Here is a 24,290-nt window from a genome sequence, read left to right as displayed (position 1 = left end):
TTCTATCGCCCTGAAGCTCTGTGGCTTCATGCTCTGGACTTTGCCACAGGATACATCATCCTAAACACACAATGCCCCACGGTATCATGATTTAACCTTCACAGTCAAGTACTCCAAGGCAGGCTGTAAGTGCTTTGAGATTCCAGGCAAGCCCTCCTAGCCACCTCTGGATTTTGGTTTCTGTCTGGAACCAGTGGAAGTTCCAGAATTATATTCCCAAAATGCTGTGGGGCTGGAAGGAAGAAAACACGAATGCTTATACAACAGACATTTACTTCCCCTATAGTCATTTTCTGCCAAAGCATAAACACTAAGAAAATGAGTGTTTGTTGTTTGAAGGCGTTATGTTAAAGCATTTGTGGTGTGGATTGTTTGTAGGTTTCAGACTGGGCTTGAATGGCAGTGTTTAGTTCTCAAAACGAATCCACAGAAGTACAGGTTTCAAAGTGCTCTAACCAGACAACTGTATTCCAACGTCTTGCTTTACAGTCTTGGGGTCAAATAATGGATTGGCCTAATGGGATTAAGAACAGCCACTGCTGCAATTTTATTCTTTTTCTGATGCAACTTTCAATGGGCACATCTTTGCTAAAAATAGAGCTACATGCTCTCTGTCCTTTGAATGTGCTTGGTGCTGGTTTGCCTCTGACCCACCTGATTTCCATTTGTTTGATTTGACCGTGACTGAATGTTTAAAAATCACAGGCAGTAATCTTATTTGAAATGCTTTGGCATGGTTCAGAGAAGAGGATCTTTATGGTTCCCTTCAGTTCCCATTGCAGTCGGATTCTGAGTCGTTGCTAGCTTGCATACGGTTGTAAAGGTAAAGGTAAAGGGACCCATGACCATTAGGTCCAGTCATGGCCGACTCTGGGGTTGCGGCGCTCATCTCGCTTTATTGGCTGAGGGAGCCGGCGTACAGCTTCTGGGTCATGTGGCCGGCATGACTAAGCCGCTTCTGGCGAACCAGAGCAGCGCATGGAAACACCGTTTACCTTCCCTCCAGAGGAAGGTATCTACTTGCACTTTGACGTGCTTTCGAACTGCTAGGTTGGCAGGAGCAGGGACCGAGCAATGGGAGCTCACCCCGTTGCGGGGATTCGAACCACCGACCTTCTGATCGGCAAGCCCTAGGCTCTGTGGTTTAACCCACAGCGCCACCCGTGTCTCTTGCATACGGTTGTAGATTTGCCTAAACCAGGGATGGTGAACTTGTGGCCTTCCCAACTCCTACCAGTCCCGTGAAGGATGGTGGGAGCTGTAGTCTGGCAGGATCAAATAACATAAAGATATAAGAAAAGCCCTGCTGAATCAATCCAAAAGCCCTGTTCTCACAGTGGCCAACCAGATGCCCATGAGAATCTAGAAAGCCATGGGTTCCTCAGCCTACACTTTGGCTCCCTTATCTTGTCCTCCAAAAATCTGCTCTGCATTGAGACCGAGACTAATCAATGGATTTTGCTAGTGGTCTGAACCCATAGTTATAACCTCACCTGGCTACCTAGTAACCACCTCCCAGCAAGAGACTGGAATTCAGAGCACTGGAATTGTGGTTCCCATCTTGAACATGGCCAAGCATATTGAGGAACCATACTGAGAATGTTTGCCCTATTTCTTCCAACCTCACAGCATCTGCTCTTTAATGCAATGCAACCCCCACCCCCCACCCCAGTCAAAGCTGCAGCTTTGGGATTGGGATGGTCATGATGTCACAATCCCTGCGATTCTTGGGAGCCAGTGCAAATATGATCCTTAGTGGAGAGGATGTCCTACTTCTTGCAGTGACTTTTATTAGCAGTGCTGCAACATACCTGAAGACACACCCATGCTGCACTTTGTCTACCCTGATTTTCCAAGGTTCTGTATTATGCAATAAACTTTCAGGAGCACAGGGAGCTCCCTCACTGTAGCTGCCCTTTGCCTTGTGGCAGACAGGAATGGCACAAGGGGCATGGAGCTAGCCTGCTCGTCCCTGTGCCAACCACCATCCTCCATATGTGAGCATGACACAAGCTATATACACACCCAAGAGCAAAGTGCTCTGGCCGGAAACCAGTATATAAATGTAGCAACTAACAAACTAAAATGGATATCCTTGTATTTTCCTGGGGCTGTTTTTTTGTTGATTTCTGATTGCGGCCGAGCTGTTGTGAACATTAAAGAGTTAACACGGCAGAGCCTCCACGTTAGGCCAAGACTGATAATTTCACACCGGTGAATGCATTTCTATGCTGATTTAGTTGTAAAGTAATTCTTTCTGTGCCCCAGTTTCAGCCATATGCTAATAACACCTGCTATTGGAATTTCAAGATGCTGCCTTGCTCACATCTTTCCTCTGCAGACTACAAGATTAATATGGTTTGTACCATTGTCTCACAGACAATAGAAGCCCAGAGGGCAAGAGTTTCCCTGTTTTATACATCTCTGCAGGACTATTATTTTATTTTAGTTACTGCACCATTTCAGTTTCTTAGAATGCTCTTAACAAGACCAGTTTGTATGAACAATTTGTCTTCTGCGAGCATCTGAAAGAGCTTTCGGCCCAAATTTGCTGCTATTGCTTTCCATCTATTGAAGGCAACGGAATGGTGCTTGCTTTGACTGGCAGTGGGTTTAACCTTGTTCTTGGGAGGCCCTGTGGAAAAGGGAGTTTTCCAAAGCAATTGCCAGGGGGCTGCAGCCTCTTTCTACATGTACCCACAGAAAACAAGAGACCTGCCCTGACTCTCACACCAGCATTAAACTTAGAAGCTCCTGATATCAGCTGATCAGGGGTGGACTTTGGTAATATGGTGCCCTGAACAAGGATGAAATTTGGCTCTCCCCCCCAAAGAAAAAAATAATATTCAGTATTTTCACAATAATTCATTCTGGTACAGTTGCTTTTTATGGATTTTCTCAGTAGATTGGCTGTTAGCACCTGTGTTGAGAGACAAAAGAATGCCAGGGTGAAGTCAAACCATCGCATTAGCAGGACTGAAGCAATCTTCCCTGGGCTCAAGCCTGGGCAATGTATATGGAGGTCCTGGGCTACCCAGATGACAAGATCCCCCTCTTAACCTCATTGATGTGGTCCAAGGGAAAGCAGAGCAAGATGTTTGGCACCAGCTTGGGTGCTGGAGTTGCTGGAAGGAAGTATAAAAGGCACCATCCAACCATCTTAGGGACTCCACTCTGGATTTTTGCTGGGTTTCCCCTCCTTTTTTCCACCTGAATATATCCCACAAGGCAGCAGAGATTTAGGACCAGAGTTTTCCTTCTCCTAGATGGGCTCCCTTCCCAGGTTGATGAACCCCAACTGCCCCTCACTTCCCTCTTCAGCATGTGCAGAAACCGCCTTCTGGGCGATTGGACCCAATGTTGGTCTCATCCGCTCAATCTTCAAGTGCCTGTCTTTGCTTGCAGAGGAAGTCCCAAACTTGCCAAGGGTTTGAGACCCATCGGCTGCCCTCACCTGGTTTAGCTGACCAGTTGAAGCCATTCCCCCTAGGTTCAGCAGGGGAATCACCTTCACCATCCTAAATCTGGTGTTGTGACTTTAAGGCAGCAATGAAGATTTGGCACACGGTGACACCAATTCGATCATTTGCCCACAGTCTGTCTGGGGGCTTTGTAGAAGACTGGCATCTGTTCCCATTTGAAAGAACAAGCAATGATTTGGCCTGAAGAAGTCCTTACTCTGAGTGGCCATTCAGACTGGGCCTAGAGCAAGGATGGGGAGGCTGTGTCCTCCAATTTCTGCTGGAGTACAACTCCCATCATTCCTGACCATTGGCCATCTTGGGTGGGACTGATGGGAGTTGGAGTCCAACAATATTAGGAGAGCTGTGTCTTTCCCACCACTGCCCTGGAGGCCAAGAAAATCAGCAGTGATAGCAGTAGCAGGAGAGAAATGGAGCCACTCAAGAAAAGGTGCCCCGCAGTAGCACAGGTCTTTATGCCAGTGGTGGGGGACCTGTGGCCCTCCAGATGTTGTTCCACTCCAATTCCTGCCAGTCCCAACCAGCATGACCAATGGTAAGAGAAGATGGGAGATGTACTCCAGCACTCTTTGGGGGCCAGAGCTTCTTCACCTCTATTATATGTGTCCACTCAGAAGCAAATCTCATTTAGTTCAGTGGGGCTCCTTCCCAGGTAAATGTTGTATAGGATTTCAACCCCAAAACACCCTGTCCAGCCTTGCTCCCCCTCAAAATGGAGCTTGTGGCATTTTAACCAGCAGCGAACAACTACTCCTAACTAGGTTTGTTTAAAGCCCATGATTTATTTATTTGTTTGCCTGGGAAAGCACGTGCAAGCTAAGATACATGCATAACGCTGTGTTCCTACCCCAGGGAAGCTCTGAATGGCTCATTTCCCAGAGATCGGGAAAGGCTAATTTTCCCAGGGAATAAGACATTTGCCACGGCTTCTGTTGTTGCGGTAATGGTTTCTGCATGCTATCTGAGCCCCCTTGTGCACATCACTCTCGTACAATTTCCTTTACATGCTTGCCCGATACATCTCTGTGGGCTTTTAATTACCAAATGCACATGTTGCCTTCTGGAAACCGCAAGCAAAAGGGCAAGGAGGGAGGCTATATGGTGACATTTGCCCAGAAGATGAATAGATGCTGGAGCTGTAGGATTGAGCCCAAAAGGATTATTATGATGAAATGTTGTTAGGGCAACTACTTCAAGAACTCTGCCATGCAGGGGAGTTGCGACTTGAGCAGAGCTCAGCATACAGGATAATGCTCTGAGAGAGAGAGAGGGGGGGGCGCACTAAGTGAGATGAAGAGAACTTCAGGATACAGGAGGTGTGCAAGTATCAAGAGAATTTAGCAACATTAAGATGCATTCCCAGAATTACTTAGTGCACATTAGCTGTCTTGAACATTGCTTAACTACCCTGCCCAACTTTAAACGAGAGTGAATTTCCAGGGGAAATAGAGAAAACAAGGATTCTAAACAGTGATGCCACTGAAGATTAAAAATATCAGGCTCCAAATATGGATTTATGATTTTGGGGGGATTCTGAATACAAAAGTACACAATACATACCATATTTTATGACGACATCGCCTGCCTCTCTCAAAATGGCCTATGGCTCATGTTCAAATAAAGCCTAATGACCAAAGATTTGTATCCACCAGGAGCTATGCATTTAGTACTGTGGGCCCAATTATACAGAACTTTCTTTCAATTGAGGACAGACAACTGGAAGCTCCCTACTGAGTTTCTGGTGTCTACTAAATACCCCTTTTTTATTATTCCCACCAACATTTTGATTGAAGTCTGATTTCAGAGTTTTAACAGATTTTTATTTGTATTGTATATTTTGGAAACTGCATAAATACAATGGTTGTTAAGCAGTATGCAAATAGTTTAAATAAATAAAATAATCACATATACGTCAAGAAGAGGGCATGCACAATGTAAGTGTAAACACCCTCAGCCTTACCATTTTGGAGTTGGGAAGCCCTGCCTTGTTTACAACAGTGCCTTATCTTGCTGCTGAGCTATATATGCATACTGGAAAGCACCTACACATGTGCAATAACTGCACATTTAGAACTCTCAGCAAATATCCCCCCTTTTTTCAGTGTTTTCCAATTCTACTCATAATTCCTGTGTTGTTTCTGAATACTGCTGAAGGCAGTTTGCCCTTCTCTAATTCTAATTTGGGTTAATGAATGTGAATACAGAACCAGGAAGGGTCTTTGTGTGGCCTAGGGAGAGCTTTATCCCTAGGGAGGTCCCTTTGCTATATAATTGGTTTAAAAGCCCTGGTCTACCTTGTCGAGAGAGATGTTGAGTTAATTCCACTCAAGATGAGTGGACCTCATTGACGTCAGTAGCATCATATTACTGCCATTACCAGAGAGATCAGTACTTGATCCCAGAGAAGAAATTGCATTTGTGAACATCTCCATTAATTTTCTATTTTTCAAAAAAACAACCCACTTTTCAAAAATGATATTTTACGAACACAAACATTTGTACAAGTTGTTTTGAACCGATCACTGGAGAAAAGAGACAAAATGGCTGGAGTATATTCAGGGTTGTTTCTTTTTTAATGATTTTTATTTGATTTTACAAATTCATTCACACACAAAATCACAAATTATAAAAATTACACAAGATTCTTCCAAATCTCTAGACTTCCCTCCTCCTCTCCATGGGTTCCTTAATTAACCTTTTCAACTACATACTATAAATCCTCCTAATTTTCTAGTCCTCCATTGTATCGAAAGTCTCTGTAACATTACAAGAGTTATTTAAGACCTGCCAAAGAGTTCAAGTGTTTATAGTGGTCTGTCAAATATAGTATAAATTTCTCTCATAATTTGTTGAAGTTGTGATCCTCCTGATTTGATTTTCCCAGTCACTCTTGCCATCTCTGCATAGTTGATTAATTTAATCTGCCAGTCCACTCTGGTAGGGACTTTATCATCTTTCCAGCTTTGGGCAAGCAGCATTTATTCAGGGTTGTCTGGTCCTCACATGCTTTAAAGCAGTACTTTTCAAAACCTATCCAGTAGCATGTGCATCATGAGCAGAACAGCACTGGTTTAAAGCCATCAGTTTTTAATATAGTTGGACCAATGTCCAAGCTGAACCATGCTCACGAGCAACCAGCTCTCCCTTCCTCTTTCCAGCAGAAGCCGGCTGTGCAGAGTTCTGATTAGCTGTCTCTTGCGACAATCATGAATTTGTTTCAATCCCAACTCCATGTTTGGCTGTGCAGAGTACTGATTGGCTGCGCCTTGTAGAAAATCATAAAGCACAACTCCCCCTGTCCTTCCCTTAACAGCATTGTTTCAAGTTAAAATAAAATAAGCTTGTATGTGTGTGTGGAATTCGCCAAGTGGGGATGGGGAGGGGGGATTCAATTCAGTTCGCATTGAAAGGTGAACCTACCAAATTCACATTATCTGAAACAAGATATGAACTTGGTTGTCCTTCAAAATTTGAACTTTTCTGAATTTTGCAGACCCAGAAAAGAACCTTAGGGGCATAGCAGGTCATCTGAATGTGGTGCAATTGACCAAGTACAGTCAGATTTTCAGGACCTTGGACAGCCCCACACAAGCAACTTGCTCCAAGTTCTGCAGTTCCCAATGAAACCTTTGTGTTCTCAGTCTGTGCTATCACACTCAAGCCTCACCTTTGTTTTTGTTTTCCCTGGAGACTAAGTAGCTTAAATTATTATCTAGCACTCCAACTCATCCCCCCAATTTATTTCCTAGCTTGTTGTTTGCATCAGTGATCCAGCGGCGAGGAGCAGGGAGTTCCAGTGGGGAAGATGGTTGCTTGTTTGGGAACCGCAGTCTATGGGGATACCTGTTCAGGGGAACATGGAAATGCTCTGGCTCAGAACCAGCGTGGAGACCAGCTCTTCTGTGATCTTTGCCACTGGCTTTTAAGATCTGGCTGTGCCCTTGTCTAAGTTGGAGTGCGAGCAACTTCCCAGGGTAGGTGGGTGGGACCATAGCAGTCTGTGGCAAAAAATCTGAATGCAGTAGAAGTATTATACTATTTAGGTCAACTGTGTGGACCTGCAGCCCTCCAGACATTGTTGAATGACAACCCCTATCATCCCTTGCCATTGGCCATGCTGGCTAGAGCTGATGGGAGTTGTCATTCAGCACTGACAGTACCCAGACCTGCATAGCTTTATAGACGGACTTGTGTTGGTTCTTGTTGTTCTCTGGATTCCCTTTCCCACCTCTCTGTCACACCTTGTCTTATCATTCCCAGGTGACCAGCGCAGCAGTGTTGTCAATGAGTCCAGCAGCTTGTTAGGGGGTTCCCCTCGACGGCAGTGTGGGCGCAAAGGCTCCCCTTATCACACTGGGCAGCTCCATCCTGCCGTCCGAGTGGCTGATCTTCTCCAGCACATCAACCAGATGAAGACTGCAGAAGGCTATGGCTTCAAACAAGAGTATGAGGTGAGAATTTGGCCCCAGGCTCTACCAAATTCATAATCCCTGATAGTGATATGTGAAGCCCACTGAACTTGAAAATGAGAAAGTGAGAGAAACATCCCTGTTTTGAACCCTGACCCTCCAGAATTCTGCACATGGGTAGAATAACCCACTCCTCTCTGATCCAGATATTTGCCTACAGTTCACAGAGGGCAGTGAGGAGGTTGGGGACTAGCACACTGGTCCCCAGTCTCCCTTATGCCGTTCTAATAAGGTGGGGGGTGATGGGCAGGGAGATTAGAACACCCAAACTGAGCTCTAGATCTCTGGAATTCCTGTGTTGCTATGGCACGGTAACCAAGATGCTGGCTTAGCCTGGGGAATTCAAGGGGAGTTTCTTTCTCCCGGCTCCTTTCTTCTTCTTCTTTTCTGAAAGGACACTGTGTCCCTAAACCACAACATCACCTCTTATGCCATATCAAAATGGAACATGTGCAGCCCCTCTGCTTTGCGACACTGTCAGAACAATATGGTTTATGTTTCCCGTGGGACATGCCTATTGAAGGTCCCTCCATTCTCTCTGCCAAAAAATATTACTGTCTCGTGTTCAATTGTTTCGGATGTCTGAGACACTCACTCCTCTCCAATATTATGAATTTGACAAACCTGAGCTAGTCACAATAATTAGGGCACCTTGAAAAGCTGTTGTATATGTTCCAAACCAGTCATTTGAAAGGCACTTGGATATTAGGAACAAGCAAGGCAACATATCATTTTCTTCCACTTTCTCTTTTTTGCTCATAGCAGCGGGGCTGCCGTTATTTCATGTGTGCACAAGAGGCTTGCAAGTGTGTGTGTGTGTGTGTGCGTGTGTGCGTGTGCGCACACACACACTCTCTCTCTCTCTCACACACACAGTAGCTCTGTGTAATAACAGGAAATAAAGAAGCATGGGAAACAGAAGTTTCCATAATCTGGGGGGCGGGGGGCGGGAGGGAATGAGTCATTTCTGCAGGGAGGGAGAATACAGATGTAGTGGAATGAATCCACTTTAAAAGTGCCCCCTTGGGGAATCCCTTTAATGAAAATAGACATTGATGAAAATATATTTCCACCCTACCAGTGATATATCTATATCTGTGTGTCTGTCTATCTATCTATCTCGATCTCGATCTCTATATATATGTGTGTGTGTGTGCGTGTGTGTGTGTATATATATATATATATATATATATATATATATATGTATATTGCCCCTTCAAAATATTTATTCCAGGGTGGTTTACAATGTAATTTAAAGCAAAACAACAATAAACTATACACTAAGCCAATTAAAAGTAATAAACGCCGCATAATCAGCGCAGTGCAGACATTAAACTCGCAATTAAGGCAGCAAAGTAAAAACTTCAGTTCGAGGGTTTGTAAATGTAGCATCCTCTCGACACAATGGCTGCTGCTGCTACCTGAGGGATGCAGTTTGGAAGCTAGCAGTTCTGGTCCTGAAATGTGAGGTCCATAGGGTCTTGGCTTTTGAAAATGTAGATCTTCCTGAGGATCAGACCCAAATACCTATCTAGTCCAGCTTTATGCTTCCACAATGGCCAATCAGATGCCTCTTCTAAGATGGTACTTGCCATCTGTAGTTTTCCTAGCACCTGTATTTAAAAAAAGAATCTCTCTCTCTCTCTCTCTCTCTCTCTCTCTCTCTCTCTCTCTGTCTTCATCTCAAACCCTTGGTGAGTTAGGCTCTGGCAGATTGAGCAGACAAGACCAAGAGTGGGCCCAATGGTCAAGAGGGTGGTTTCTGAGGATGTGACTCACCCTTGATCCTGAGATCTGTGGGTGACTCCCCTGTAGATTCTCCTGTTCTCCCACCATCCTGGAGCATGCAACTATTGAACCAGTTATGGCCCCTTTAAGGATTGCATACAGCTTTCCCAAATGGGCAGAGACACTGCAAGAGGAAAGCCTTGCTAGCCTCCTGAATCAGCCCAAAGGCACATCAATCCATTGTCATGTTCTCACAGTGGCCAGTCATAGAATCATAGCATTGTAGAGTTGGATGGACCCTAGTGGTCATCTAGTCCAACCCCCTGCAATCAGGAATATGCAGTTGTCCCATATGGGGATCGGACCTGCAACGTTGGCATTATCAGTGCCATACTCTAACCAACTGAGATCAGATGCCCAGAGGTGTTTTTCCCCCTGCTGAGGGCCGCATTTCTTCAAAGGTAATCTGTTGGGGTCCACATTCTAACTGTGGATGGGGCCAAAGCCAAGAGTGGATGGGACGACTTCTTTCTCTGCCTCTCTCCACCCCTTTATTTCTCTCGACTTCCCTACCCCAACATGCAGGTAACTGGAGTTGGGATAGAGATCCCTCTTGCCATTTATGCAGAAATTAATTTTAGGGCCACATGCATTGCAAGGGGTTGGACTAGATGACCCTCAGGTCCCCTCCCAACTCTTATAATTCTGTGAAATTAGACTGAGTGCTGCCACACATTACTCACCTCTGCTTCAGATGCTGTACAGTGGTACCTCAGGTTACATACTGTCAGAGCTGCTACCAGGTCCCAGCTCACATAGGACCACGCCACACAGCGTCCACTTTAAAAGAGTCTTTATTGAGTTACAGGTTTCATTTCCGAACTGCAGCGTGCAGCTCTACACCTTCTGCCCTAGGTCGGCGAAGACCCATCTGAGTCCCCGCCTCTTGCACACCAGCTTAATACCCTAGCCTTGCTCCACCTCCTTCGCCTCTCCCTACGTCTCTGGGTCCTTCTGCCCCCCTGGGACTCCTCCCTTCTACTCTCCTCTGACGCTGACCCCCCTGATCCTTCCGCTTCCTTTCGGCGGGCTTTGGGACCTGGCTCACTCTCCGGGCTGCTTACTGCTCCAGCTTCCGCTGCATTTGAACTTGGCGCGCGCGCCCAACTCTCTACTTTCCTCTTGACCGTTGCCTCGCTCTCTGAGGAGGGCGTGACCACCCCTGACTCGTGCCCTCCCTCCTGCTGACGGCCTCCGGAACCCGATGCCTGGCTGCCTTCCTCCCTGCTGCTCTCAGTCTTGAGCGTGGGTCCCGACTTCCAGCTGCTGCTCTCTGAATCTCCTCTGTTCCCTTCCTCCTGGGGTGTCCCCCCGGATCCCCCCCTTGCTCTGCTCACTGGGGCTCCCTTTTGGGAGTCCTCTGACTCACTGCTTAGGCTTGGAGATCTCGGGTCGTCATCATCACTCATTCTCCCTTCGGCTTCCTCCCCCTCGCTCTCTGTTTCCACCCTTCTCTGCGTCTCTGCTTCTGAACCCCTGACATCCATCCCCCCCTCGAAGCCCCCCCTTCCCCCCTCCCCGCTGTCAGGTGTGGGTGCTGGGTGCTCCATCATCATGGGAGGGAATGCTGGATACAGGTCGCTCCCCGTGGGTGGCCGCCAACTGAAAACCTCCGAGTCTTCCCCCTCGCGGTCGTCGACGTTGACTTGTTGCTCTTCCATCTCTGTACCGCCGTGCTCGAACCCGAGGTCCTCCCCGAACACGTCCATGTCAGTCTCTGCGTCGGTCGCTCGACCTGGCATCTCCAGCCACTTCCTGCGCCATTGCTCCTCTGGTCGATCGTCCCACCAATACGAGTTGCCTGATGCCGAACCTGCCGGTGAACCTTCTGGGGAACGGGTGCTCCGTGCGGGTTCCCCTTCTGAGTCGAATCCATGGAACGTGCTGGAAGAAAGTGTGGGTGTGAACAACCAGTCGTCGAAGAAGCTCGCTGGCATGGGTTTGTGTGGGAAGAGGGCATGAAACTCGTCCTTGAGCAGGGGTTCCTCCAAAGCGTAGTCTGGTACCCAGCTATTGGCGCTGGCCCGGGTGCCCTCTCTGGCTAAGAGGTATTCGACTCCCTCCTCCCCCCATCTGGAGTCCAAAATCTCCGTGACCTCGTTGATGTGGTCCTGGTGCTTCACCCCCCGCGTCTCCGTCAGTTCCCGGAGCGGACTTGGCGCCGTCCCTGGCTCCTGGAACCTGTGAGGTGCCTTGTAGGGAGTGAGCACCGACCTGTGGAACACCGGATGCATTCTGGAACCCTCCGGCAGCGCCAGTCGGAAGGCTACCGGGTTGATCTGCGCTTCGACTTGGTACGGACCGATCTGCTTGTGCCCCAACTTCTTCTTGGCAAGTGACCTGGTCGGCACTGCGTGGGCTGCCAACCAGACCCAGTCTCCCACTTGGATCACTTCGCCAACCCGCCTGTGCTTGTCAGCTTGCACCTTGTAGGCGTGCTTAGCTAGCTCCAGCTGCCGTCTGAGTTGATCGTGGACCGCCTGCAGCTCTGACGCGAACGCGTCCGCCGTCTGTGGTTCTCCTTCCCCCACTCTCTCCAGTCCCGGGAAGGTTCTGGGATGCCTCCCATTGTTGGCAAAGAACGGTGTCACTCCTGTGGACACGTGCTTCGTGTTGTTGTAAGCGAACTCGGCTAGCGGCAGGTAATCCACCCACGTCGCAGGCTGTTGATTGGCATAGCATCTCAGGTACTGCTGCATGATGGCATTGACCCTCTCCGCTTGCCCGTTGGTCTGCGGGTGTCTTGCTGATGCCAGATTGACCTTGACATTTAGAAAACCCATCAGCTTCTGCCAGAAAGACGAGATGAACTGGCGTCCGCGGTCGGACAGGATAGACCGTGGCAGGCCATGCACTTTGAACACGTGATCTATGAACAGTTTGGCGGTTTGTTCCGCCGTGGCCACCTTCGCACACGGAATGAAATGTGCCATCTTGGTGAACAAGTCCACCACCACTAGCACAGCTGTCTTGCCTCTCGAGCTGGGTAAATCCGTCACAAAGTCCAGGGCCACCCTCTCCCACGGTTCAAACGGCGTTTGCAGCGGTTCTAACAGTCCCGCCGGTGGTCTGTGTACCGGCTTGGCCCTCTGGCAGGTGTCGCACCTCGCGACGTAGTCCGCGACCTCCCCTCTCAGCCTGGGCCACCAGAAGTCTCTCGCGACTAATTCCATCGTTTTCTCTGTGCCAAAGTGACCGGCCGTGGGTGCGTCGTGCAACTGTTGCAGTACCTTGGCGCGAAGGTCGTCTCCTGGTACATAGACAGCCCCTTTGCGTAGGAGCAAGCCGTCCCGCACCTGGAACTCGTCCGTGGTAGCCGTGCCTCTGAGCAGTTCCGCCATCTTGTCTTGTGCGAATGAGTCGTCCCGCAATGCCCGTCGCACCGCATCCAGGTCTACTGTAGCTGAGGCACACGCCCACGCCGTCGGTGCGAAGATGTGCATGGCCGCCGCTGGCGTCACCTCTTCTAGGTATTGCGGTTTTCGGGACAGTGCATCCGCCATGATGTTGGTGTCGCCTGGGACGTATTCTATTCGGAAATTGAAGTCAGCAAAGAACTCCGCCCAACGTATCTGCCTCTGGTTCAGGAACTGAGCCGTGCGCCAGTGCTCCAGATTCTTGTGGTCCGTGCAGACCTGCACCGTGTGCTTGGCGCCGATTAGGAAGTGCCTCCACGCCTTGAAAGCTGCATGAATGGCTAGCAACTCCCTGTCCCAGATGGTGTAGTTCTGCTCCGACTTGCTGAGCTTTCTGGAGTAGAACGCTCCCGGCCGCCACACCCCCTGCGGGTCTCGCTGCAGCAGAACAGCTCCCACGGCTCTGTCTGACGCGTCTGTCTCTACCCTCAACGGTTTACTGGGGTCGATATGCAGCAGTTGCTTCTCCGATGCGAAGAGACGCTTGAGCGCTTGAAAGGACTGCTCCGCCTGCTCCGTCCAGATGAATTTCTTTTTTTTGGAGCTGAGCGTGTCCGTAATTGCTGCCGTCTGCATCGCGAACCCCTTGATAAACTTGCGATAGAAGTTGGCGAAGCCGACAAACCGCTGGACCTCCTTCCGGTTGCGCGGGCTCTTCCAATCCAATACCGCACGAACCTTGGTGCTGTCCATGGCTATCCCCTTGTCCGACAACTTGTATCCCAGGAAATCCACCTCCTTCGTGTCGAACTGGCACTTCTCCAGCTTGGCGTACAGTCTATGTTGTTGCAACCTGCTGAGCACCTCCCTCACGTCTCGGTCGTGAGCTTGCTGCGAGTCCGAGAAAATCAGGATGTCATCCAGGAAGCAGACGCATGTCTTGTAGAGGAGTCCCTCCAACACGTGATGCATAAAAGCTTGAAAACAGTGAGAGCCATTTTGTAATCCAAAGGGCATAACCCTGTACTCGTAGGTGCCCAGCGGTGTGAACATGGCCGTCTTCCACTCATCGCCCTCCCGCATGCGGATGAGATTGTACGCCCCTCGTAGGTCCAACTTGGTGAACACGCGTCCCTTGCGCACCGTCGCGAGGAGGTCGTCAATCCTGGGCATGGGGTAATCAGACGGTTTGGTCATCTGGTTCAAAAGGCGGTAGTCCACAACGAGTCTTTTTTGGGGCGTGTCTTTCTTTTTCACGAAGAAAACGGGACTGCCCCCCACTGCCTTGGACTCTCTGATGAAGCCACGCTCCAGGTTATGCTTGATGAACTGTTTGAGTTCCTGCATTTCATCTTCAGACATGGAGTATAGCCGCCCCTTCGGCAGCGTCGCCCCCGGTAGGAGGTCAATCTTGCAGTCATATGGCCGGTGAGGGGGTAGCTTGTCCGCCTCCTTCTCGCAGAAGACCTCCAAAAAGTTCGCGTATTTGTGGGGGACCGCTTGCAACGTTCCCAACTGCAGTTGTGATTCCTCCTCCTCTCCCTCCCGTCGGGGCAGGATGCAGTGTTCTGCGCAATAAGAGGAGCCGAAGATCAGTTGTCTCTGGTACCAAGCCAGTGTCGGACTGTGCCTGTCCAGCCAACTCATGCCCAACACAATGGGCGTGTCCGACAGTTGGGTGACATTAAAACTGATGACTTCCCTGTGGTTGCCAAGGCGCATCACCATTGGTGGCGTCTGCTTCACCACCTGCCCCCCTAGCAACTCTCTGCCATCCACTGTGACGACTTGCAGGGGCAGAGTGGCAGGCAATAGCTGTATAGCGTGCTGCTCCACAAAGCTCTGCGCTATAAAGTCTGCGTTGCTTCCAGAATCCACAGAAAGCGGCACTTCGATAGTGACGCCGTTGGGTAGCTGGAGAGACGCTGTGAGCTGCACCACTGGTTTGGGTGGGAGGGGATCCGTGGGTTGCAATATCGCTGGGGGCTGCTTCACAGATGCGTCTGGCTGGGCCCCAGTGCCTCCGTCTCCAGCCAGACATCGTCGTTTCCCTGCTGTGGTTCTCCTTGCTGCGTTGCTGCAGTCACCATTGCTGAGGCTGCAGTGTGCTTGTGGAGCCTCCGGGGACACTCCTTCGCCAAATGGCCTGGATCCTCGCAGATGTAACACTTCCTGTTCCCTCTAGGAGGCTTCGCTTTCACTGCTGCCGGTGCTAGGGCTCTGGCTGCTGACTGAGCCCTTGCACCTCCAACCTCCATCGGTGCCCCTCCCCCTCCTGGCGGAGGTGTGGATTGCGCACGCGCTGCTTCCCTCGGAACGAAAGAGAAACTTCTCGCTGCTTCGCGCCCTCCACGTCCTTCATCTCTGCACCATGGACGTTCTTCCAGCCTCACCCCCACAGTCAGCGCCCTTTGGACCACCTCCTGCGTGCTTCGGGGCTTCTCCCCCCTTGCAATTTCATCCTTAACCGCAGAACTTAGACCCTCCCAGAAGAGGTCTCTGACAGGGGGCGAATCCCGATCCCATTCTAAAGCACTGACCAGCGCAAAAAATCGGGCGTGATACTGCCGGACGCTCGCCCTCCCTTGTTTTAGTCCATGAATCTCCCGTCTGGCAAGATCCACATCAATAGTAGACAAAAAACACGCATCCATCGCTTTGATAAAGGCATCTGCATTCTGAAGCGCCGGATCTTTATCCCTCCACAAATTGCGCAGCCAGGCTTTGGCATCCCCATGCAAATGGGACAATATGAACCCCACCTTCTCTTCCTCATCTCTAAAGTCTTTTGCCAGCAGTTGCAGTGCGCACATTACGTCTGCTCTAAAATTAGGGTACTGTTGCAAAGTCCCATCGAAGTGAGCCACAAGCCCTCCTGCTCTCCGTGCCAATCCCACGCCCTCCGGTCTGGGTCCCGGTTGCCCTTGCTTAACAAGCATTTCAAACCTGGCGTGTAGGTCTCTGTAGGCGGCTGTAGTCTCCTCCTCCCGTTTCTTGGAAGCCAATACCTCTGAGGACAACTGGGTCACTGCCTCTTGCAGCGCGGAGATCCTCTGTTCTTCCGTCATCTTGCTAACCTTTGTGAGCTTGCTTACAGACACCCCTCTTCCTCCCCTAGCGGCTTCTGCTCCCGCTGCGAGGTTTCAGGTTTCTGAAGCTTTGATGAGATGGGTCTTACTGTCAGAGCTGCTACCAGGTCCCAGCTCACATAGGACCACGCCACACAGCGTCCACTTTAAAAGAGTCTTTATTGAGTTACAGGTTTCATTTCCGAACTGCAGCGTGCAGCTCTACACCTTCTGCCCTAGGTCGGCGAAGACCCATCTGAGTCCCCGCCTCTTGCACACCAGCTTAATACCCTAGCCTTGCTCCACCTCCTTCGCCTCTCCCTACGTCTCTGGGTCCTTCTGCCCCCCTGGGACTCCTCCCTTCTACTCTCCTCTGACGCTGACCCCCCTGATCCTTCCGCTTCCTTTCGGCGGGCTTTGGGACCTGGCTCACTCTCCGGGCTGCTTACTGCTCCAGCTTCCGCTGCATTTGAACTTGGCGCGCGCGCCCAACTCTCTACTTTCCTCTTGACCGTTGCCTCGCTCTCTGAGGAGGGCGTGACCACCCCTGACTCGTGCCCTCCCTCCTGCTGACGGCCTCCGGAACCCGATGCCTGGCTGCCTTCCTCCCTGCTGCTCTCAGTCTTGAGCGTGGGTCCCGACTTCCAGCTGCTGCTCTCTGAATCTCCTCTGTTCCCTTCCTCCTGGGGTGTCCCCCCGGATCCCCCCCTTGCTCTGCTCACTGGGGCTCCCTTTTGGGAGTCCTCTGACTCACTGCTTAGGCTTGGAGATCTCGGGTCGTCATCATCACTCATTCTCCCTTCGGCTTCCTCCCCCTCGCTCTCTGTTTCCACCCTTCTCTGCGTCTCTGCTTCTGAACCCCTGACACATACGCTTCAGGTTACAGACTCCGCTAACCCAGAAATAGTGCTTCAGGTTAAGAACTTTGCATCAGGATGAGAACAGAAATCATGGTGCAGCAGCAGCAGGAGGCCCCATTAGCTAAAGTGGTCCTTCAGGTTAAGAACAGTTTCAGGTTAAGTACGAAACTCTGGAACGAATTAAGTACTTAACCCGAGGTACCACTGTACTTGACTGCTCTGTGGTTGGCCACAATATGGATTCCGTTTTCTTGACCCTCTGTGTGTATGTTTGTTTGTTTTTATAAAAAAATGTGGGTCATCTAATATTTTAATGCAGATCATCTTAATATTCCCGAAAGATATGTGCCCCTCCTTCTGCCCTGGTCATTCATTGGGGAAGCCACTGTGAGCAGCTCACCTAGGCAGTGAGTCTTGATGCTGTATGGTAGAGCCCACCCCTAGGGGAGCTTCCGGTATCTGTGCTGTCAAAGGAAATTATGTGTGCTTGTTCCCCAAGTATTCTTTATGCAGATAATAGACTTCTGTTCCTCCTAGAGTTTCTTTGAAGGCTGGGATGCTTCAAAGAAGAAAGACAAGACCAAAGGGAGACAGGATCACATGCCAACCTGTGAGTGTCAGAGACAAAAGTTCTTTTTTAAAAAAAAAATTCCACAAAGAAGGGGAAAATCAATCTCTTTCTTTCATTTCGGATGTTTGAACGCCCCAAAACTCTCCAGCGTCTGGAAAGTATGCATTTGGGTTGTGGTTTGCAGGCATCTGAGGACTGTCAAATGCACAGCAGAGGTTACATTTTGCTCCAATCTGGGTTCAGTTTTGCAAATGCAACCACTTCATTATAGCCTGCAGACTTCAGATCTTTGCACCTTGGGAGGATTCCATTTAGTTTGAGACGTGTCATTCCTTTGCCTGGAATTAAATATGTCACGCAAGTTGCTAGGGGAGGCTTTGTGGGCTGGAAAGTCGGTTGCAGCCGGATAAAATTCTGCCTGGCAGGAGGAGAGGGCTGGGAGCATGACATGACCTCAAAACTCTGAAGGGAATAAGTGCAGGTGCTCGGGTAGCATTTATTTATTGAGAGCAGTGTTGCATAGCAGTTAGAGTGGCAAACTAGGACCCATGAGTCTAGGATTCAGGTTCACATTCTGCCAGGAACCTTTGGCTAGTTAGTCTCTCTCAGTGCAACCTAACCTCAGACAGGGCTGTTGTGTAGGGGGAAGTAACCGTAGAGATGAAGTTTCAGTTAGTGTGAAATAATATGGTAGCATGGGCCACCCATTTGATTCTGTACCAAATACAGGCTGTGAGGAACAAAGGAGGCTGCTTCATACTGAGCCATTGGTCCATGTAGCCAGGGGGTTCCAAAGTGTACGTGCTGTCATGCTAAAAGATCCACCGTATTTCCTACAAAGGCCGAGCAGGGATTTTGTGGCACCCGTGACACTTGCCAGTTCTGCAGATCAAAGCAGTCAACTAGGCATATATAGGGTTAGGTGATCTCACAGGTAAACTGGTGCCAGGGTTTATATTCTAACAGTTACACCTGGTGTGCTCTGTGGTGTGATGAAGGGTCAGCATTGGCAAAATGTTCCTAGTGTAGTGTTGTTTAGGATGTGCTCAAACTGCCCATTGTTGTTTGCTGCCACCACTGAGTGAGTCAGCTGGGCCCATCAATGGAGAAGAGGCTACATCAAAGGGCTCTTCCCCCACTTAAACCTCACACCTGAGTGTGATAGCATTCCACTGCAACATTTCAAATACTTGTCAGCTGTTCAAGAAGTCCGACACATGGTTGCATGGTGTGTCTGTCTGTCCGTCGGAGAATGTAGAGTTTGGTGGTCGGGAGAGTTTTGGAAAGAGTTGAATGAGTAACCGGGGACATCCCCCTCCATAGAACAGAGGGGAAAAGCTGCAATTCACTTGGAATCTGTGCTGTAAAATAACTCCACTAAAGACTGGTTTGCCTCTGCAACACCATCCTAGCCAACTATTTTTACCGCTTCTAATTATAGCCTCCCGTTCTCTGCATTTTGCAAATTGAAATTTCATGTGAACATGATGACAAAAACGAGAGCTAATTGTTCAAAACAGCTTAGTGGGAGCCAAACTCAGATTCCACCCCATTCCCCAACCAAACGTCACAGTCAGGTGTCAGGAAGGGCCAACCCACCCATGAGGCAAGGTCAGGTGACTGCCTCAGGCGGCAGAATCCACAGGGGCAGCAGACCTGGTGCAGATCTTTATTATCCCATGGTTCACTGACCCCTTCTTCCTTGGCAGAGAGGGAGGGTGCCATTTTGCGGTCTGCCTCGGGTGCCCAAATGTCTTGGGCTGGACCTGATCACTGGGAAGGTTCTGCACAAGAAGCTCTGGGAAGTAAGCTGCCCATTGACTGCACTCTGCACTGAGGCAGTTCCATCTTTCTGCCCTGCATGGAGCAAAGCTGTCTGTCTCATCCTAATGTTGCCCTTTCCTCAACTCTTCTACCATCATGGTGCCAGTTGGTATGCAGCAGATGTCTTCTTTGGGTGGTGACATGTGTTCTGGGTCACTGGTCTTCTGCTGGTGGGTCATGACCCAAAACTACATCATGGCCTGTTCTAAGGTGAATCACAACAGCAGCGCTACCATCATACGAATAGAAGGTAAAAGTTAATAAGTGGGTCCCCAGAATGCATATGTGGGTTAAAGGTGAGTCTCAGGTCTGAGACTAGTACTCTGGGTAACATCTGATCCACCATATCTCAGGTAACCATGATTTTACAGTCAAATGCATTAATTTTGCAGAGTTTGTTAATGTAGAGACGAGAGATTTATTCAGGATCAGTGTAGCTGGCTGGAGGTGTAAGAACTGAGGCTGCCAGTTGATCAGTGAATTGATTAACAAATGAATGCATAAATTCAATCAGAATAAATGGTGATATGAATATAGAACAGCCATTTTGAAGGGGGAAATGCATTCTTCGTTTTTATTTTTTTAAAAAAATCATTTTTATTTGATTTTACAAATATAAGGCATTCTTCATTTTTAGACGAAGTATTCATGCATCTTGAGTAGATGCATTTCCTCTATTCCCAATGTTCAGACTGTGAGTGCTGCTGTTTGTAGTGTCAAAATGGCACCTCCCACCCCTAAGGTATCACCGGGCTTGGGGAAACACTTAAGGTTTGCAAAAGTCTGGAAATCTGGTGGTGAAACCAAAGAGGGGCCTCAAAAGCAGCACAAAGAGTTCTAATGGGTTCAGTGTGTAAGGAATGCTTGAGGAAGAGGATGAAAAAGTATAGTGAAGGGGGCTGGCAATGGAATAGCGTGGCTGGATTTCTGAACAGGAGCACCATACATTGCAACCTCCAGCAGAAGTTGGTGGCAGGGCCATCTTACCCATAGGTGCTAGGGGTGTGGGGCACCTGGGCGCTGGGCTCTCAGGAGTGGCAGGCTGAGAGTTCAGGACCCGAGAGTTGAATCCGGGGAAGAGCCTGCCCATTGGTCGGAGCGCCACAGTGGGTTCTTCCGCTGCGGGCATGAGTTCGGGGGCAACCAAGCCAGTGAGACACTGAGGCGGCCGGCTGGCTCCGCCCTCCTGTGCTCATGGGACTGGGCAACCGGGGGGGGGGGTCCCGCCGGGTGGATCTTTGCATCCCAGTGCTGCATATGCTTAAGACAGCCCTGGTTGGTGGCATGAGGTGGGTGGGGTGGCATTGTTCACCTGGCTTTCCAACACAAAGCATCCATTCAAGTTGCCGAGAGGGAGAGGAGCAAGGGGGCAAGGAGCTTGGCATGGTGCAAGCTCAGCAGTGAGCCAATCCAGCCAATCCTGCCACTGTGCCTACACTGCACTCCCTGCTGCCTCCTCTTCTCAGTAACGAGCAGCGACTCTGGGCATTGGAAAGCAGGTGAGCATCACCACCTCACCTGCAGCACCCCACTGATTGCTACTGCAATATCTTCTTTTAGATCCCACTTTTTATGTCAGAAGAAGCATTCTCTCCTTTGCGAGAGATAGGAGAAAGGAAATGCTGCTTCGAAAGGGCATCTGCTGCCCCCAAATTTGCAAGTACATCCCTTAAAATAATAATGCAGGGGTTTTTTTGTGTGTGTTTTTTTTAAATAGAAAAAAACCTGCTGCCTAATTAATTGGAGAAGGTTTTTAAAAAGCTCAGTAGATTTTTCATTGCTTGGTCAATTGTTTAAGCATTGCAGCCCTGGTATGCCTGTTCTTTAAATCTACCTTAAAGCAAAGCCTTGATCTCAGCTACATTGTGGCAAACCTTGAGGAACTTCTCAGGTACCTATTGTGGCTTTTGCATGGAGACTGGAGAATTCAATCAGTAAAGCTTTTGACATTGTTCTGTGTGGCTAGGGAGCCAAAAGGCCTTGGATTTAAAAAGAAAAGAGCAAAAGAATGTGAAGCTTGAGGATTCTGGCCAAACCCCACCGGCAGGCTGAGATGTGGAGTAGCGCAATAATGGCTACAGGTTAGAAGAGAAGGACATGTTTTCTGGAGTTCTGTGCCTGACGAGCAGACCTCAATTAGCACCAAGGCAAATTGCAATTGTGGGTCACTGTAGGAAGAATCATGTGATTGTTCAAGTCTTCAGGAACTCAGTTGTAATGTACATCAGGCAGGAACTCTCTGTGCTGTACACCCAGGTTTCAGAGTCCTAGTAGAATGACGCTAGGGCTTGTAGCCTGAGTTTGAGTTGCACTGTTGGTGTCTGATGTAGCCACTGTCCAGTAAGTGACTGGAAATTTAAAAGGAAAAGCACCTTGAAGTTATGAAATGGGGAGTCAAAAGATTAAGGCCACCCAGTGGCTATTCTGCCTGTCCTGGACTGAGAGTCCTATCTGATTTTTTTCCAGATGATCGGCATCGAGTTAAGCTCCATCCACTTCTTGGGGACCCCAACTCAGACTATATCAACGCCAACTACATTGATGTAAGTGCATCAGCACCCCTGACCTGTTTCCATCGCCTTACCAACAACCTTCTCTTCAGAAAAATCTCAGAGTCTTGAGTTTTTTGTCTCATAGGAACCTTTTTGGCTGTGTGATCTAGAATTCTCTTTGTCTTCCATGTTTTCCCTGTGTCTCTCTCACACATGCACCCTTAGGTGCTCCACACTTCACGCAGCCTGATATTACATCTGCCCCTGCTGTCTTTAAGAATGCTCTTTGGTTCCTGAGGAAAATGCTACCTTTCCCTTTCCCTTTTGCTCCAAGAGTGGAACATGATGGTACAGCAGTAGATCAGGATAGGGTTAGATATATGTGAAGGACCATATGCACTCTCCTTCAAGAATGGGGAGCCTGTATCTCTCCAGATGTTGTTGCACTGCAGCTCCCATCAGCCTCAGTGACTATGGCCAATGGTCAGGGATGATGGTAGTTGTATTCCCTCCCACCAACACATACCAAATAAGGACAAACATAAATTTCCCATCCTTTAACAATCCATGTTATGTCTAGAGATGGGCATGTTTCCTAAAAATTATTCAAGTTCTTCCAGGAAAAGAAAGAAGGAGTAAATTTTCTGAGACAGTCCAAATATAGATGCCAGTGACCCAAGTGAACTGTAAGCTATAATAAACAGCACATGCTCCAATACCAGAATCGATTTTAGAAATTACCTCAATTAAACCAAAATTAAGACAAACTAGGATGCAGCACAGACCAAATTCATGGAACAATAAAGGAACAGAACAAGAGAAATCCGTTTGTCCCCCCAACTGGGAATAAATGGTGTGAAGATGTACATTGAAATAAATGTAAGATTGTGTGTGATGAGTCAGTAACTGTAAAACTATAAAGTGAAGATACACACAATACGTGAAATATAATGCTGTCTGTCCACTGATAGAAGAAGCCCATCAACAGAATGAGGGAGGGAGGTAATTTTTAATGATTTCACCCTACTGCTACCTCCCTACTCCCTACTAAATCTGCTCTGGAGGGTTTCCCAGCCCTCCAGTCAGGCTCCCGTGATGAGGAAGAATTGCCAGCAATGGTTTCCCTCCTCTGTTCCACTGGTACACAACCTAGATACCCCACAATACAGAGCAACTATGAGCAACTAAAACTTTTATTTAGCATGTATTACAATGGTCTGCATGGTGGCAATATGAATTTCATCAAATGCTTGCTGGAGGCTCGTGCCTGAACTGTTACAAATACAGTCTATGTCCATATTATGGCCATCCACTAACACATGATTTGAAAAACAGAATAGGGACAATATAATATTATAAGTGATCTCTAAATCCCTCCACAAGTGTAAAGCCTCTGAAACTATCTGTCCTAGAGCTGAAACTAATTTCCTTCCAAAGCGTCTCAGAAGTTTTCTTCTGCAAATTTTGACATCAAACATGCACTGAATAGTTGAAGACTTGCCAGTAGTTTATGATACCTATAGCTGACATTGAGTCACATTTGGTTTCAGTATTGGATATTTGACTTGATATTTTACTTTGGTAGTTAATATATGATGGTATATTTGATAGCTGACAAGCAATGACTTCTACCACATTTGACAATTGATGGCTTATCTAATTTTTGGACACCTGCCTAAATCAAAAGATGCCAGAATGTTGAAAACACTCAAATCTCAAATGCCACATTCAAAATTGAAATTTGAATTTCAGATTCAAAATTTGGCAAACCAACCAATGGGGAATTTCTGTCAAATTTCTAATATTTGTGAATCTTTATTTCAGCTCTAGACTGTTCATGGCTGTCTAGATTGTTTAAGTGAGGCAAAAGAAACCAGATCCAATCCCAGTGTCCTTTGCTGCTCCTCCTTCTCTGCTCATCTATGTTGCTGTCTAATGTACTCCCTCTACTAAACAGTCTGGTCTTCCTCAGATTGTGTCTCACTAATCTGTCTGTCTCTGATCTCTTTTTCTCTTGAACCTGTGTCCGATTGGGCTTGCTAAGATTCGGATAAACCGAGAAGTAAGTATATGTCGAGTCCCTCTCCTCTATTTCATCTTTCTTCCATTTAGGAGTCCCTTAAATATTTATCCAGGGGTGGAGAATGTGGTTGGGGGCACATGTGAACCACATGTGAAGGAGTGGTTCCCTCTACTTCAGCTGTGTGGAACCTTTTCCTCTCCCCCAGATGTTGCCTAACAACAACTCCCATCATCCCTGGCCACTTGCTGGGACTGATGGGAGTTGTCATTCAGCAACATCTACAGGACCAAAGCTTCCCTCCACCTACTTTAACTCATACCATCTTCAAATATCTGAAGGACTGTCACATGTATTATA

The 24,290-nt window shown here is 48.4% G+C and overlaps 1 protein-coding gene across 7 annotated transcripts in view; it reads left to right on the top strand.

The window, feature by feature from the left end:
• The window catches only part of PTPRU (protein tyrosine phosphatase receptor type U), a 381,886-nt gene that overhangs the window by 296,119 nt on the left and 61,477 nt on the right, over positions 1-24,290 (top strand). For 4 of the 7 annotated variants that reach the window (XM_082231472.1, XM_082231471.1, XM_082231469.1 and 1 more), the window contains 4 exons: positions 7,743-7,933; positions 17,561-17,633; positions 21,885-21,961; positions 23,955-23,972. In XM_082231472.1, the coding sequence (XP_082087598.1) occupies positions 7,743-7,933; positions 17,561-17,633; positions 21,885-21,961; positions 23,955-23,972 (359 nt within the window). The remainder of the gene's footprint in view (positions 1-7,742; positions 7,934-17,560; positions 17,634-21,884; positions 21,962-23,954; positions 23,973-24,290) is intronic. The other 3 variants (XM_082231470.1, XM_082231474.1, XM_082231473.1) reach the window with 1 other exon arrangement.

The sequence above is a fragment of the Podarcis vaucheri genome (assembly GCF_965113315.1).
Source record: "Podarcis vaucheri genome assembly, chromosome: 7".
Classification (NCBI taxonomy): Eukaryota; Metazoa; Chordata; class Lepidosauria; order Squamata; family Lacertidae; genus Podarcis; species Podarcis vaucheri.
Note: the sequence above shows the minus strand (reverse complement) of the source record. Positions and strands in the feature narration are given on the sequence as shown.